This window comes from Oncorhynchus masou, chromosome 16 (genome assembly GCF_036934945.1).
Source record: "Oncorhynchus masou masou isolate Uvic2021 chromosome 16, UVic_Omas_1.1, whole genome shotgun sequence".
NCBI lineage: Eukaryota > Metazoa > Chordata > Actinopteri > Salmoniformes > Salmonidae > Oncorhynchus > Oncorhynchus masou.
Window position 1 is genome coordinate 14,676,197 of NC_088227.1, and position 15,978 is coordinate 14,692,174.

Below are 15,978 nucleotides of genomic sequence, written 5' to 3' on the forward strand. Positions count from 1 at the left end.
GTGTAAAGCTCGCTGCCATTGGACTCTAGAGCAGTGGAAATGCATTCTCTGGAGTGATGAATCATGCTTCACCATCTGGCAGTCCAATGGACAATCTGTGTTTGGAGGATACCAGGAGAACACTACATGCCAGAATTCATAGTGCCAACTGTAAAGTTTTGTGGAGGAGGAATAATGGTCTGGGGCTGTTTTTCTAGGCCCCTTATTTCCAGGGAAGGGAAATCTTAATGCTACAGTGGCATTCTAGACAATTCTGTGCTTCCAACTTTGTGGCAACAGTTTGAGCAAGGCCCTTTTCCTGTTTCAGCATGACATTGCCCCCTTGCACAAAGCTAGGTCCATACAGAAATGGTTTGTCGATCGGTGTAGAAGAACTCGACTGGCCTGCACAGAGCCCTGACCTCCACCCCATCGAACACCTTTGGGATGAATTTGAAAGCTGACTGCAGGCCAGGCCTGAATGCCCAACATCAGTGCCCGACCTCACTAAGGATCTTGTGGCTGAATGGAAGCAAGTCCCCACTGCAATGTTCCAACATATAGTGGAAAATCTTCCCAGAAGAGTGGAGGGAGGATGTTATAGCAGCAGGATGGGGGGTGCAATGAGATGTTTGACGAGCAAGTGTCCACATACTTTTGGCCATGTAGTGTACCACAAGCCGATGCTGAGTAGTCTCCAAGCACTGTCTGCATTTGAGTTTTAGAGAGTCAGAGTACAGTGAGATGGAAATCGAGCTAAGCTTAGAGTTGTATTTTTAGCCCTGTCATGTAATATTAGAGGGATAGTTCACTCCAACTGGTTGGTGAGGTTCTGTAGCTAGAGCAGAAGCTATAAAGATTCATCAGTGTTTAAACTCCATTAACCAACCAACTTGTTTTCCATTTGGTCCAGATCTGTCGGAACTGCAGCGGCAGTGCGGAGCGGCAGGTTCCGTGCGTGTCTCTGGACTGTCCGGTGCTCTACAAGCTGTCCCGGGTCAACAGACAGCTCGCCAAGGCCCCCTACCTCCGACAGCTCCTGGAGCAGTTCGGATTGTGAACGGCCCCGTGGCCCACTGCGCAGCACAGCTACTCTGGTGCTAAAACCAACGCTGTCTCATCCAGCCGTGTTTCCCTGTCTTTTCCTTTTTAAATGGTGCTTTGATTGAACCCCGTTGGGTTTTCATGTTGTCCCGTTGTTATTTGTTATACAAGTATTTCTGCTCTTAAGTGCAGACTGGATGGGTTTGGGCCTCCTGAAGGAGACACGGGAGTGGTTTTCAAGGGCTCGTTCTCCCTCGCTCACTGTGTCTTCATTAGCTGCTATTGGTTGGTTGTGATTGAAGCTGATGTGTTTTTTTTCTTTCTTCAGGATGGATGGAGATAGTCTCTTCTGTATCATAAAGATGGCATTAACTCTTGACCGAAGAGGCCCCTACCGTTTTTATTTTGTAGGCGCTGTAGCAATTTGTAAATGCAAGACTTAAAAAGTCTGAACAGTATTTCTAAGGAGCTCCTTACAACGCAAAGGTTGACTAAAGAAAACACTGTTTAACTACATTTCCCTTTTTTATATCAAATACAATCTTTGGTAAATAGTTCTTGTAAAGTGCCCATTTGAATTATCTGTGCATCGGCATTAAAAAATGAAAACAAAACAACTAGTTTTTATGCATTGTTTGTGTGCCATTTTGTCTCTTTTAGCCTCAATTTGTATTTGTCAGTTATGAAAAAGCATATTATCATTATACCCTGAGGCACTAATGCCTATCAAAAGAGGATGGGGGAGTATTCATTTCAGTTTTTACTTCTGGGACTGTTGCAATACTGTATTTTGATAATTTATGGCAAGAGTATATATTATTTCCTTGTGCATATTTGTTTTGTACACATTTCTAATGCTTTCTCCATGTTAAAACAGCATATGCCATCTACCCATGTCAAGATGGATTATTATTTCCCAAACAACTATACACAGGATCTGTGTATTTGTATAAATGTAAATGTACAACAAACAATATGAAGGAAGTGTTTCTTGCTTTGTTTTTAATGGACATTGCTGTGGGTGGAGGTTGAAGATTGATATAATAAAACTCAATGTATTAAATTCTCTAGTCTTTGTGTTTTAGTATTTTTCATGGCTTTGATTTGTTTTAATACAAAAATTCAAACGTGATCAACTTTAACAAAGATCACACATCTGAATTGAAAAACTACAGATTACTAGACAATTCATCACAGCACAAGACTTAAATAAAAAAAATGTTTACAGAAAAGTGAGAGAAATGCTGTGTTCATGTGCTATCGGAAACTCGGAACCTCTGAGATAAAAATTAATGTAAATTATTTGTGTAGTGATTCCCACTGGGCATACACTGGTTGAATCATTTCCACGTCATTGTAATTCAATTCTGTTGAACCAGTATGGAATAGATATTGGCCGCCCCCAGGTGGTAAGGGTAGGTAATAACACATCCGCCACGCTGATCATCAACACATGTGCCCCTAAGGGGTGGGTGCTTAATCCGCTCCTGTACTCCCTGTTCACTCATGACTGCACGGCCAGGCACGACTCCAACACCATCATTACGTTTGCCGATGACACAACAGTGGTAGACCTGATCACCGACAATGACGAGACAGCCTATAGGGAGGTCAGAGACCTGGCCGTGTGGTGCCAGAACAACCTCTCCCTCAACGTGATCAAGACAAAGGAGGATTGTGGACTACAGGAAAAGGACGGAGCACACCCCTATTCTCAAGCTTCAAGAGCTTCAAGTTCCTTGGTGTCCACATCACCAACAAACTAACATGGTCCAAGCACATCAAGACAGTTGTGAAGAGGTCACAACAAAACCTATTCCCCCTCAGGAGACTGAAAAGATTTGACATGGGTCCTCAAAAGGTTTTAGAGCTGCACCATCAAGAGCATCCTGACTGGTTGCATCACTGCCTGGTATGGCAAATGCTCGGCCTCTGACCGCAAGGCACTACAGAGGTTGGGGCGTACGGCCCAGTTCATCACTGGGGCCAAGCTTCCTGCCATCCAGGACCTAAAAATTGTCAAAGACTCCAGCCACCCTAGTCCTAGACTGTTCTCTCTGATTGCAAGCGGTACCAGGGCACGAAGTCTAGGTCCAAGAGGCTTCTAAACAGCTTCTACCCTCAAGCCACAAGACTCCTGAACATCTAATTAAACTGCATTGTTGGTTAGGGGCTCGTAAGTAAGCATTTTACTGTAAGGTCTACACTTGTTGTATTCGGCGCATGTGACTAATAAAATTTGATTTGATTTTACATCTTTGCCCAGAGGCTTGATTCTGATACTTTCTAAGTGGGAAACTCGGGAACATCTTTCTACAACGAGTTAGCAAGTCTAACATGTTTGAGTTGCCTAGTTCCAACTAGCACTTGAATGCGACATATATTCAAACAAAGGTCTGACAAAAACAAATGATTCAAAATTCCTATCTTTAACGGCTGATAATTCAAATATTTACTAAATATAAATATGACAAAGAAAATTAGGATATCTAAAGGAAAAGAAACATTTAGTGGGGCGGCAGGGTAGCCTAGTGGTTAGAGCATTGGACTAGTAACCAAAAGGTTGCAAGTTCAAATCCCCGAGCTGACAAAGTACAACATCCATCGTTCTGCCCTTGAACAGGCAGTTAAACTCACTGTTCCTAGGCCGTCATTGAAAATAAGAATTTGTTCTTAACTGACTTGCCTAGTTAAATAAAGGTAAAATAAAAAAATAAAACTACTGTGAAATCACTAATGTAACTGTTATAATTCATTGCCAGCAAGGGGTCTTAATGTTTAAACAAATTCCATTTCCACCACAGCATACAGCTTCAAATGATGTAGCAGACATAAGCTGTGTAGGAGTGGAGTAAATTATATTGCACTGTAAATCTGTAGTATCAAACATTTACATGTGTGTTAAACTAAACAGGTCAGATTACAGTCACGGACAATCAGACATCAACAAGTTTTTCTGAAGAGAGCCATGGCTCTTCTAGAATACAGGAATGTCTTTAAAGCACTTGGAGTAATGGCGCATTTCTCAGACTAGAGCCCTTAGGCCGGTATTCATTCCGATCGCACTTCGTGACAATGCACAATTTAAAGGTAATTTCGACATATGCAGCATTGACTGTAAATGTATCGGATGCAATCCTGGCTTTAGGATTGAATCCCGGCCTTACTGTTAATCCGATTGAATCACGGGCTCCCAGGCAGAGTGTCAGAGGTGGAACTGCATTAGAGCTGTCAAATCCACAAGTGGCTCCCGGCATTATACCTAAAGCGGATATTGCCATTGGCTGCACGTAGTCGCATTAAGAGAAATCCCATGCATCTTGTTTACAAGTTGTTTAATGGAATGTGAGATATAAATCTACACTTCGATTAGGCTGATAGACATCCTAATTTTGTTTAATGATTTTACATTTGAGCGTCATTATTTCTATATAATCTACACTTTCTCGTTCTGGACTTCTAACATGAGTGGGACGAGTATGGCTTCGTGACAATGACCACGAGAGCAGCAGCTCCGATTTGACAGCTCTAATGCAGATACACAACCAAAACACCAGCTATGGGGGTGTCGGCAATCGCCGGTTAATGCTTGATCTGACTGAATCTAGCCCCTAGTCTCTCTTCTGCCGGTCCAGGGAACGCAGCAGTTTCCGTCTGGGTGAGTCTCCCTGGAGAGAGATAGAGTCTGAGAAAGAGGCCCCAACTGTTGGCTCGAGGGACTGGAGAGTAGCGGGGACAGATGTGGCAGTAGTGTCCCCTGATGTCCCAGCAACATCAGGTGGTGGAAGCCCTTTGTTAGGAGATGACAACACTTTATTAGGAGATAAAGAGAGCGATTTGCTCGGAGAAGAGAGCGCCGCTTTATTAGGAGAGATCATAAGGCTGGCGTCATCCATCTCGATGACCTCGAAGTCGGCATCATTCCACTGGTCGGCCTCGTCATCCTGCTTCTGTTCCCGCTGCTGCTCCTGCTCCTCTTCCTCATCATTGGCGCCCGAGTCCAGCAAGGCTTGGCGGTACTCGCTGTCATCAGGCTCCATGTGGCTCCTGGTGCGAGGTGTCCTACCGGGGCCGCTGGGGGACGAGGCCAGCCAGAACATGAAGGGGAAGAGGATGGAGGTGATGGTGGCGGTGCCCAGGGCCAGGTACATTAGCAAGGGCTGATCATGGATCCTTCCCAGTAGGAAGCCCACTAAGGCGGGCAGCACCATCTCCCCCAGGGCCGCCCCCACCACAAACACCGCAGCAGAGCGCCCGGTCACCGTGGTGTACTGCTCCACCCAGGAGATCCCACTGGGGAAAGTGGTCGACATGGAGGCACCGTAGACACCAGTGCAGACCCACAGGGCCACCCTGTTGCTGTTGAAGAGGGTGAGGAACAGGGAGGACAGGGTGCAGCCCACCAGGCTCAGTAGAATCATGGTGCCTGGGTGCATGCAGGTCGCAAAGAAGATAGCCAGGCCCCGGCCGGCAGCGAACGTTCCCCAGAACAGGGAGTTGAGCCCTGCTGCCTGGGCCTCGTCCATATGAATGTAATCCTTAGCATAGGTGAAGATAAAGGAACCGTATGCCACCTCGGCCCCCACGTACCAGAAGAAGAAGACAAAGAGCATAGCGATGAGTGCGTTGTGGTGCTTGGACACCAGGGGTTTCCCTGAGGGGGTCTGGGTCCTGCCACTAGAGGGGCTGTGGCGGGTGTAAAGGATGAAGAAGACGAGGGAGACGAACAGGATGAAACCACCGATCACAACGTAGGCCCACATGGACTTGAGGGTGCTGCTACTGTGGACGAAGCGAATAACCGTAGGAGAGGACACGGTTTGGGGCACGTGGTCTGTGACAGATGGGGAGGTGGAGTTTGCCACCGAGGCTTCCATGCTGCTGTTTGTAGCCACGTCTAGGTCCGTTCCAAACAGCAGCTTGGCGATGATGGGTGAGGCGAAGGCCCCAGCAGCGAAGCTGAAGTGCAAGGCCTGCATGTGGGGGCCAGCCTGATCCCCCCACGTCTGCAGGATCAGGACATTACCGCCTACCAGAGAGGGCAGTAAACAGCGTCAAAGACATTCACTGACTACCATATCTTGTACTGTGTGCAGTAGATACGTATTTACTATCTTAAAGATAAAGACTGTGAGATTAACTGCACCTGTATCTAGAAAGCCCATGGAAACTCCAATACTGGACATCAGGGCAGTGAGGAGAAGGGCCGTCTTAGAGAAAGGGATGGCAAACATCCCAAACGCTGTGACCAGCATGGAGAAGCCTGTGGAGAAGATACAGTGTTAGGAGGAGTGGGGTGAATTAAACCAGCATGCACCATATACAAGTCATGATCACCCACAAAAACAACCATTGGCATTCTTTGACAAGCAAAGGTGGTGCATTCACTGTGCCATACTGTATACTAATATAATAATAACAACAACAACAAAAAATGCATGCTGTATACTAATATAATAATACTAATATTAATAATAATAAATGCCATTTAGCAGACGGTTTTATCCAAAGCGACTTACAATCATGCGTGTATACATATTTCGTAATGGTGGCCTGGGCAGGAATCAAACGTATGATCCTGGCATGGCTAGCGCCATGCTCTATGAACTCATAGCCTCACAGGACCACAATAATATCTTAGAGGTTAAATGTAATGTTTTTCAGGGTCAATAGACACCATGTATTTGAATTTCAGTTAAGTCGAGGTATATTTTAGTCTGTTAGACATACCCAGCAGCAGATGGCTGTTCATGCAGTCAAAGAGAATCCCGGACAACACAGAGCCGCCTATATAGCCCATCGAGCGGCCTACGAAGATGTAGGAGATGTTGCTGATGTTCTGGTTGACGTTGATGGCAAGGTCTTGAAATGTGGGGCCTAAGACAGAGATACTCATCCCCTGGAACACATACATAATAAACTAGTACACTGTACTACAGGCAAGTATAAGTAAGCGCATATCTCAGAGCTTTCTCCAAGTTCTTAGGCAAACAGCGTCTAGGGCCATCATCATATTCTAGGATACATTTTTCTAGGATACATACAGTAATATTCTAAGGGTATTTTGAACTTTATTTGTGGCAGCCTATGGTAAATAATATAAAGTGTGACATTTTGGGTTTTTAATTTCCCTTTCGGGAAGGCGGCAGTTATTCGAAATTGTACCTTTGGACAGGTGCCAGAAAGTAAAAGCTTAATTAATTAACCCCTATAGGATTGGTGGGTTCCCCGCGGGACGGTTGAGCCAACGTAAGCTAATGCGATTAGCATGAGGTTGTAAGTAACAACAAAAAAATCCCAGAACATAGACATATCTGATATTGACAGAAAGCTTAAATTCTTGTTAATTTAACTGCACTGTCCAATTTACAGTAGCTATTACTGTGAAACATACCATTCTATTGTGTGAGGAGAATGCACAGTTATGAACTTGAAAATGTATTAATAAACCAATTAGGCACATTTGGGCAGTATTGATACAGAAATGCAATGGTTCATTGGATCAGTCTAAACTTTGCACATACACTGCTGCCATCTAGTGGTCAAAATCTAAATTGCGCCTGGGCTGGAATAATACATTATGGCCTTTCTTTTCCATTTCAAAGATGTTACAAAAAAAATACAAAAATGTATTTGTATTATCTTTTACCAGATCTAATGTGTTATATTCTCCTACATTCATTTCACATTTTCACAAACTTTCACAAACAAATGTGTTTCCTTTCAAATGGTATCAAGAATATGCATATTCTTGCTTCAGGTCCTGAGCTACAGGCAGTTAGATTTGGGTATGTCATTTTAGGCGAAAATTTGAAGGGAAAAAAGGGGCGGAACCTTTTAAACCTGTTCTTAAGTTGAAGAGCTAGTTTTACAGCCATGAAATGCAAATCCGGCTCATTCAGAATATACGCTCATTTTACCTGAGAATAATAAAGTAAACCATTGTCTTAAATGCCACTAAAACAACCACAATCACATAACTAATAAACTAATGAATGAATCTTGGAAATGCTAGATATTATCGAATGGGAATAGGAATAGTTACTGACCATGTGAGACTCATGTAAAATTAGATGAAGCTTTAAACCACGTACAGAAAACCTGTATTTTAGTTTTAGTGAAGATATGGTGATAGAGAAACAACCAGAACAATAATGTCCATGTAAAACAAACTATGCAATAAAACCAGAGACCCTATTCAATTCGCAGATATAAAAAGGTACATATGATGACAGAATGGTTCCAATTCAGTCCCTTGGGCTGGCCTACTAGCCTAATCAAAAGCATTCATCATTACCAGGCCGAGGAATGACGCACAGAGCGCTAAGGTGATCATCCAGCTGCTGCAGCCTCCAGGACCGCTGGCCCTGCCACCTCCATCGATGATTTCAACCTCATCATCGAACTCTGAATTCGAACTTCTCTTCCTCCCTTTCATTACACTCTTCAGCCCTCGTCTCGTGTCTTTCCTCTTGTCAAACAGAGTATCTTCCTCTTGGTCATCGTTATCATCATCATCCTCCTCCATTCTAGCGAAACGAACATGCTTCTTTTTAGCAACAGGATCTCTAGCGGCGGAGGCAGACATGGTCGAGCTGTCAAATTATGGCTAACGTCTTTGTTTGAATCCTGCTGGGTGGCAATATTGACAAGTTTGCGCCAGCGCAGTTGGTAAACAAACTACGCGCGCTGACCGGGTGCGCCTTCAGTGAACGACACGTTCTGAAATCCTACTCTGTTATAGAGATACATAGTAATGGCGTCTTTTTGTATGCACCAACTCCGCCATGGTTCGTTGTACAAAATGAATGGAGTTTTTGTAGGGTTTTTGGATAAATGCCGAAAATAAGGTATGTGGTAAACACAGGCTTAGGATATATTATTCAGCTAACGTCACTTTTTGTGCATTTTTAAGCGTTTATTAAGAAGAAAAAAAGCACATAAGTCTTCATAATTTTTAAAGGTCATATTAACTGACTGATATATCATAGAACAAAACGTATAGGATCTCCTAAACCTGTGCTAACCTCAGACTTTATTTTCCGCCTTTACCCCAAAACCATATTCTTTCCTCGTTCATTTTCCCCATGTGAATGGCTGAACGAACCAGAGGCAACGGATTTCCGTTTTTTAGGACTACAAATTGGCGAGGTCGATATACCCCTTCGGTTCATTCTGTCATCCGGGAGAATGGTGGATGCGGGTAATATGCCGCGTTCAGATGCTAGCCAGAACTAGGAAACTCGTTAATTCTGACTTGGTAACTGGTTGTAGTTATACGAGTTTCCTAGTTTTTCGGCTAGTATGTGAACGCGGCAAAAGCCTAATTACCTCAGTGAGACAGATATCTCACCGGATGTATAAATGTGAAGCATCCGCTTCGCGTTTTCACTCATTACCAAATGTGGTAGTGAGAGGAAGCCCACTGGCCGGCAGTAGAGGAGAAGATGGTACGAGATGGATTTTGGCTGACATTCTGCACATTTTCTCATAGATGAAACATTTGATCTCAATACAGTTTTATGTTCCTAAAACTACAATATGTTATGAACAGAGTGAACAAAGTTTTGTAGACTTTGCAATTTAAAAAAAATCGCGTTGTTTAGGAGTGCAATGGTGAATCGAGCACACGCGCACTTATTTCCTAACGGAAATATGCTGATATCTGCTAGAACGCGCCAATAGGATCTCACTAGCTCTTGCTTGGCTCTGCCCACCTAGCTGGTTCTGCCCACTATGACTAATTTTGTTCCCATTGGAAACGACAGTCTGTTGTCTCTTGGTTCAGTTATACAAATCTTTGCTTCTAGGATGTGGTTCCATGGATGATTGGCTCAGCTGACGCGTGAGCGTATGGGAAGTAGTCGTATGATTGAAATTGTCGTCGGAAACAAGGACCTCTAGAGGTCATAATAGAAATTACGTTTTCCTTACGAATATTTTTGCTTTACATGCAAGAAAAGGTCATTATACCTGTAAGAATGTCTACATTTACTGAAAATGTCTTCACATCTGAAGATTGCCTTTCTATACAAATTGTATTTGTCACATGTGCAGAATACAACAGGTGTACCGTGAAATGCTTACTTACAAAGCACTTAACTCTTTTCTTAACTGCATTGTTTGGTTAAGAAAACATTTACTAAATAAACTAAAGGAAAAATAAACGTATACAAGTAACACAAAATAACAATAACGAGGCAATATACATGGGGTATAGAGTCAGTGGCTGAGGTAATTTGTACATGTAGGTAGGGGTAAAGTGACTATACATAGATAAACAGCAAGTAGCAGCAGTATAAAAACAAAAGGCGCGGGGGGTCAATCCGGGTGACAATTTAATTAATTGTTCAGCAGTCTTATGGCTTAGGGGTAGAAGCTGTTAAGGAGCCTTTTGGGACCTAGACTTGGCGCTCATGTACCGACTGCTTGCCGTGCGGTAGTAGAGAGAACAGTCCATGACTTAGGTGACTGGAGTCTTTGACCATTTTTTGTGCCTTCCTCTGACACCTGCTAATATATAGGTCCCGGATGGCAGGAAGCTTGGCCCCAGTGATGTACTGGGCCGTACGCACTTCCCTCTGTAGCGCCTTAGGGTCGGATGTCGAGCAGTTGCCATACCAGGCGGTGATGCAACCAGTCAGAATGCGCTCGATGGTGCAGCTGTATAACTGGGAATCTGGGAACTCACGCCAAATCTTTTCAGTCTCTGGAGGTGGAAAAGGTGTTGTCGTGCCTTCTTCACAACTGTCTTGGTGTGTTTGGACCATAATAGTTTGTTGGTGATGTGGACACCAAGGAACTTAAAACTCTCAACCCACTCGACTACAGCCCTGTCGATGTGAAACGGGGGCGTGTTCGGCCCTCCTTTTCTTGTAGTCCACAATCAGCTCCTTTGTCTTGCTCACGTTGAGAGGTTGGGGTCCTGGCACCACACTGCCAGGTCGTGCTTGGCCACGCAGATTGGCCATCTATACTTGCTGGCTTGCTTTGGCAAGAGTCAGACTTCCCTGTATGACAGACGTGTGAGAAACACGTGTTAAGAGGAAGGATGGTCCGGTAATGACATTGGATTACAGCAAACACTTTGTTTTTCCAGTGTGTGTACATGCATAAAGTAGCTTAAATAAACCAGGCCCTATAGGTTGACATAGACATTGTTAGGCTCAAATTAGGAGGTATAATTTTCCCATGATGCAACTGGAGACTGATGAGAAACTCAAGAAAAAAACAAAATTTAACATATCATTATTTAAAAATGTACTTTAATTTCAGTTGTACATTGTATGATATGTAATATGTCATGGTACTATCAAATTAAAACATTAAATAATGCAATACAATTATGAAGGCAATTAGAAAAGCAATAAAATGTTGAAATAACTACATAAAGCAATTTTAATGACTTTAATGACCAGCAATATAAAATGTGTATTTGAAAGACATTTATATATACTGTATCTGTAAAGAAATACATACATAGTGTAAAGAAATAAACTCTGTGAACAACAAAATGAGAGAAGAACCATGCACATAACATGGGGTGAAAGTGAAAGCCGCAAAATTGATATTTTTTGTGACAGTGTGGTAGAACTCTAGTTGCATTAGGCATAGATATACACTCGGAATTACACCTGTGAAGAGCAAAAGAGTGAATAAAATGTATATATAACCTGCATATGTAACTAGAAACATGTTCATTGAATCATTTCAAACACTATGCTGTTAAATTTGGACTTTAGCCACTAAACAAAAAATATAACATGCATAAACTTAAATCTTTAAATTCTCTTCATAGGATCTAAAATAATGGGACATTCCCAAAAGGTGACAAACTTCTTTGGATGCCAAGGAATTAATTCAGTACGAGATAATGTAATGAATAATTACTAAGATGTGTATGGCAAAGAGGTATCTCAGTAAAACCTCCAGGGTACAATTTCAGGAATTTCTATTACTTGAGAAATTACCTGAGGCTTTCATCGGTGAATTGTGCAACTGCGTATGTCTAGGATGTAAAGTAAGAAGAATAATAAAGCAATTAGAACTAAAAGATTAACTTAAAAAAAACAAAGACTTGATAAAACAAATATATAATTGGACATTTCCCTAATAGAAATGTATGCTCTGGTTAGAAAAACAAAAACAAAAATGTATCCGAAACATTCCTTGTGACATGGGTATTATCTAATTCTCACGTCGATAGAAAAAATAATAATATATCTAAACTGGAAATTCAAAGCATAAAAAAAAAACCCAGATCATTCCCAAAGCCAGATTTAAGTTCAAGATAGCAACTTTTACTTCTCAGAATTAAACATTTATTTGCATTTCCCTGGTCACAAAATTCCACCAAAGTACCGTACTTCAGACAAACACTTTTCTGTGGTACAGATAGGCAGCAATCCCATTCAGAGCAAACAGTGATGGCTAGGAGGCTGGAAGACTCTTTTACAGAGTATCTCCTAATGTTTGGATATCGAATGTATAAAAGACACAGTGGAAGGGAAATATTTCCCAAACAGCATGTGATGGTCATGTTTTGTAATGGTTTGAACTGAAAGCCTCTTTCTGTCCTGCAAATACTGTGTAGGACAAAATACTAGAAATTTGCATGACATCCGAGGTAGATTGTGTCACAAGTCTTGCCTTGGTGAAACCAATGACCGACAGAGCTGGATAGTTTGGATTTTGATAAGTTATGACTTTTCTGCGTGCTTAGTGGTCAAGGGATTGTCGAGTCAAAATCCTACACTGTAAAAGTTGTGGGTCTTCAAGTTCTCCAAGAGCAATCTTTATAATTATCAATGATTGTTGAAATTCAGGAGGGTGATTTGAAACATAACATGTTTGAAAGGCCTAATAAACTATCCTGAGGGTGGTGCTTTGGCAAATAGAATTGACCATAGACAATCAGCCATTTTCTTTACATTTCAAGGGCACACCCAAAATAATCAATACAAAAGGTTGTTTTGGTCTTCAAAACTTCAAATAATATGAGAAAGGAAAGCACCAATTAATTATGGCATGACATCAGCTGCTAACAAATTCTAGAAAAAAATAAATACAAATATGAAAAATATCATTAAAACACATATATTTTTCCTAACAAAAGGCTAATGAACTGAGCACATAGTCAAATGGTCACATTTGTCAATGATTACATATCAAATTACATTTGAAATATGGTGGACAGAGTGAGCCTACTACAATTAGAAGATATGAAAATATAACATTGGTTTACTAGCCTATATGTGCTGGACAAAATACTGCCATCAACAATAGAAAATCTATTCATAATTCATTCATCTCCGTTTCATGTCAATTACTCCTTATAATCAACACTGACGTTCATCCTTTACTCACGTTGCATAGTCAGACAAGCAGACGTTCCGTTTGAGAATCCTGTTCTGAGCTGCTATAAACTAATGATTACAAAATGACAATGGTGGTTCTGGTTCAAAAACACTGAAAAGGATTCTCAGGCACTGTGTACGGCGCATTCAAGTTATACTGTATCAGAGATACTAACGACTGAACACAGCCTCAGGTAAAGTCATGCTTATTTCAGGTCCAGAGTACTGCAGCCTTGAGATGACGTTTCATATTTCATGGGTGGGACGCTGTAATTGTGCTTCAAGCTGCTCCCTTGAGGTGCTCAAGCGCCTTCAAGGTGACCTTGAAAACTAAGACAATAGTAAGCCTTACAACCACTAGGAACTAACTACCTCCCCACCCATTATCTCATAAAGCACTTCTTTGAAGTGATATTGTATGGTTAGGTCATACCTCATTACTCACAAATTCACAATCTTGGCATGTTTTAAGAGAGTATCAATCCCCCACAGATCACTCTGTGCTATAAACAGAAAAGGATTGACTTTTAAAAAGCAGCTGTTCCCCCCCCCCCCCCCCAGTTAAATTCTACTTAGCAGTAGATTCTTTGTTATACTGTTGTCAAGACAAGCAACATGTGTGTCCCAAACACACTTTACTTACCTATACTACTTATGGGCTAATTTTTATTTTTTTTATTTTTAGATATATTACAGTTTCTTTTACCATATATGGTTAATTATATGTCCCTAGCGTTTATTGGAAATATATATTTTTCAACAAACCCAATAAATCTAGTTTGTTTTTCTTTTCAAAATTCTGCAAAGCCTAAAAATTATATTCAAGCTTGTATTGAACATTTCTCGGCAAAGACGAGAATGATCCTCAATGCCCTTAAAAAAAAAAAAAGCACATTGAAAACGAGGGAATTTTCTAGCGAGGCTGGCCACTGCTTATTCTCATGTAAATAAGTAGTTGCAGACTTCAAAGAGCACCCAAGTAAAGCGTGCGTTCCCTTGTAAGAAATATTTAAAAAAGTGAGATTCTCATTTTCCATTTTAACCTTCAAGTTAATTCAACAGCTGCAAGATTGAAAAACAATCAGATGCATAGCTCTTCAAGATCACCTTCATGTTCAATTGTGTTTGTTGAGTATCTATGTGTATAACTGATATGTAGTATTACTTCAGCATTTGCCCCACATTCTCCTGCAAAAGCAGCCATTAAAATATTGTTTACACATACACTGGTCAATACATATTTCATCTATACTTGTTTCATTAAAAAAAAAATACAATAAGTCAGCAGTTCCAAGTTCCTGCGAGTGAATATGAATATGTGAATATGTCAAGGTGCATCTTTGTTTTGAGCGTGTTTTGGGAGACTTAGATGACAGACTCGGGGGTTGCGGTCTTCACTGCTAGTGCATCTCCCTGACCCCCACTGTTCCTCTTGAACTCCAGCATCTGCTCCAGGGTGCCATCTTTGGCTGCCTCCTCCTGCTCTCTCCTGATACGCCTAGCCTCCACCCAGGGGATCAGACACAGCACGGCCCCACCGACGATAGGCGGGATACCAGCCAAATAGAAGGCCACGTCATAACTCCCCAGCCTGTCCCTCAGGAACCCTAGAGAGAGAGACATAAATATCTGGGACTCGTTCATCCTTAATCATTTTGTGTCCTAAAGACAAGGAACAAACCCCACAGGTCAGCAATAGCATGCCCCAGTCCTGAGTCCATAACCCCATAACTTCAAAACCACAGTGAACACCTTTATTTGGTCCTTTCAGATATAAAACTAAAAGGTAGGCTTATCTGAGCTGGGACAGAGTGATACCAAGTACCCACTGGGCAGAGACGTCAGTTCAACGTCTAGTTTTGATTTACATTTGGTTGAGTTGTCAACTAAATGGGAATTCACAGTGAAAATTAAATAAATCATGTTATTGGATTTAGGTAAACATTTGGGTGAAACCCCCCCAAATGCCCTTATGTTGATGACTTTTTGCAAATCCAATCAGTTTTCCACAAGGATTCAACATACATCATTTTGGTTGAAATTACATGAAAACAACATTGATTCAACCAGCTTTTGCCCAGTGGTAGTGGGTTAGTGTACACCCACTCTTTTAATACAAATAGCTGATTATTACTGGCTAGTGAAGACAGAGTGGATTGGGGTCAGGGCTATTTAGGCCCCTCTGTCTGACCCCCCCTCCCCTGTTGTGGATTGTGGTTTCCATCACTAGGTTGCATGACTTCCTGCATTCCCTGCTTCTACCACCCGGTGTCCCGCTCTTCCTGGAATGGTAGTCTATTTCAGAGAAAAAACCCAATGCCTTTTTTTGTAATACAGTGCAAACAGGTTGCACATGACTCGTGTGGATATGAATGATATCCAAATTACAAGATTAACATAAATGGACATCTGTCCAGTCAACATTCCAGTGGTGAAATGTATGCATCTTCCACAAGGTATAGAACTTCATACACAAGTATCATATTCACAAGATAATGTCTCTACTCATTTCAAGTTGTAATTGCAGAAGGTGAAAAGTTGCCATGTTCTGAATCGATTTCTTTAGGTTCATTTGTGTATGGTAGAGTATGGAGTGTTT

The 15,978-nt window shown here is 41.8% G+C and overlaps 3 protein-coding genes across 6 annotated transcripts in view; 1 reads left to right on the top strand and 2 right to left on the bottom strand.

Moving 5' to 3' along the window:
* Nucleotides 1–2,086, top strand: part of rev3l (REV3 like, DNA directed polymerase zeta catalytic subunit) — a 47,156-nt gene extending 45,070 nt beyond the window's left edge. For all 4 annotated transcript variants that reach the window (XM_064990817.1, XM_064990819.1, XM_064990820.1 and 1 more), the window contains one exon: nucleotides 893–2,086. In XM_064990817.1, the coding sequence (XP_064846889.1) occupies nucleotides 893–1,039 (147 nt within the window). In that variant the 3' untranslated portion in view covers nucleotides 1,040–2,086. The remainder of the gene's footprint in view (nucleotides 1–892) is intronic.
* On the bottom strand, nucleotides 2,009–9,574 carry mfsd4b (major facilitator superfamily domain containing 4B). Its single transcript, XM_064990822.1, has 4 exons — nucleotides 8,321–9,574; nucleotides 6,754–6,922; nucleotides 6,170–6,286; nucleotides 2,009–6,052 (listed from the first exon to the last, which is right to left on the bottom strand). Exons 1-4 carry the CDS (start codon nucleotides 8,609–8,611, stop codon nucleotides 4,635–4,637), a joined length of 1,995 nt encoding a protein of 664 aa, XP_064846894.1. The 5' UTR covers nucleotides 8,612–9,574; the 3' UTR covers nucleotides 2,009–4,634.
* Nucleotides 9,575–11,271: 1,697 nt separating this feature from the next.
* Nucleotides 11,272–15,978, bottom strand: part of LOC135557517 (monocarboxylate transporter 10-like) — a 60,091-nt gene continuing 55,384 nt past the window's right edge. Inside the window, exon 6 of the mRNA XM_064990823.1 lies at nucleotides 11,272–14,986. Coding sequence (XP_064846895.1) covers nucleotides 14,745–14,986 — 242 coding nt within the window. The 3' untranslated portion in view covers nucleotides 11,272–14,744. The remainder of the gene's footprint in view (nucleotides 14,987–15,978) is intronic.

Coding starts and splice junctions, on each gene's coding strand:
- mfsd4b (XM_064990822.1), bottom strand. CDS start 8,611: ATGTCTGCCTCCGCCGCTAGAGATCCTGTTGCTAAAAAGAAGCATGTT. Junction 6,287..6,753: donor GAACAGCCATCTGCTGCTGG/GTATGTCTAACA, acceptor TCTTCTCCACAG/GCTTCTCCATGCTGGTCACA. Junction 6,053..6,169: donor CATGGGCTTTCTAGATACAG/GTGCAGTTAATC, acceptor CCTCTCTGGTAG/GCGGTAATGTCCTGATCCTG.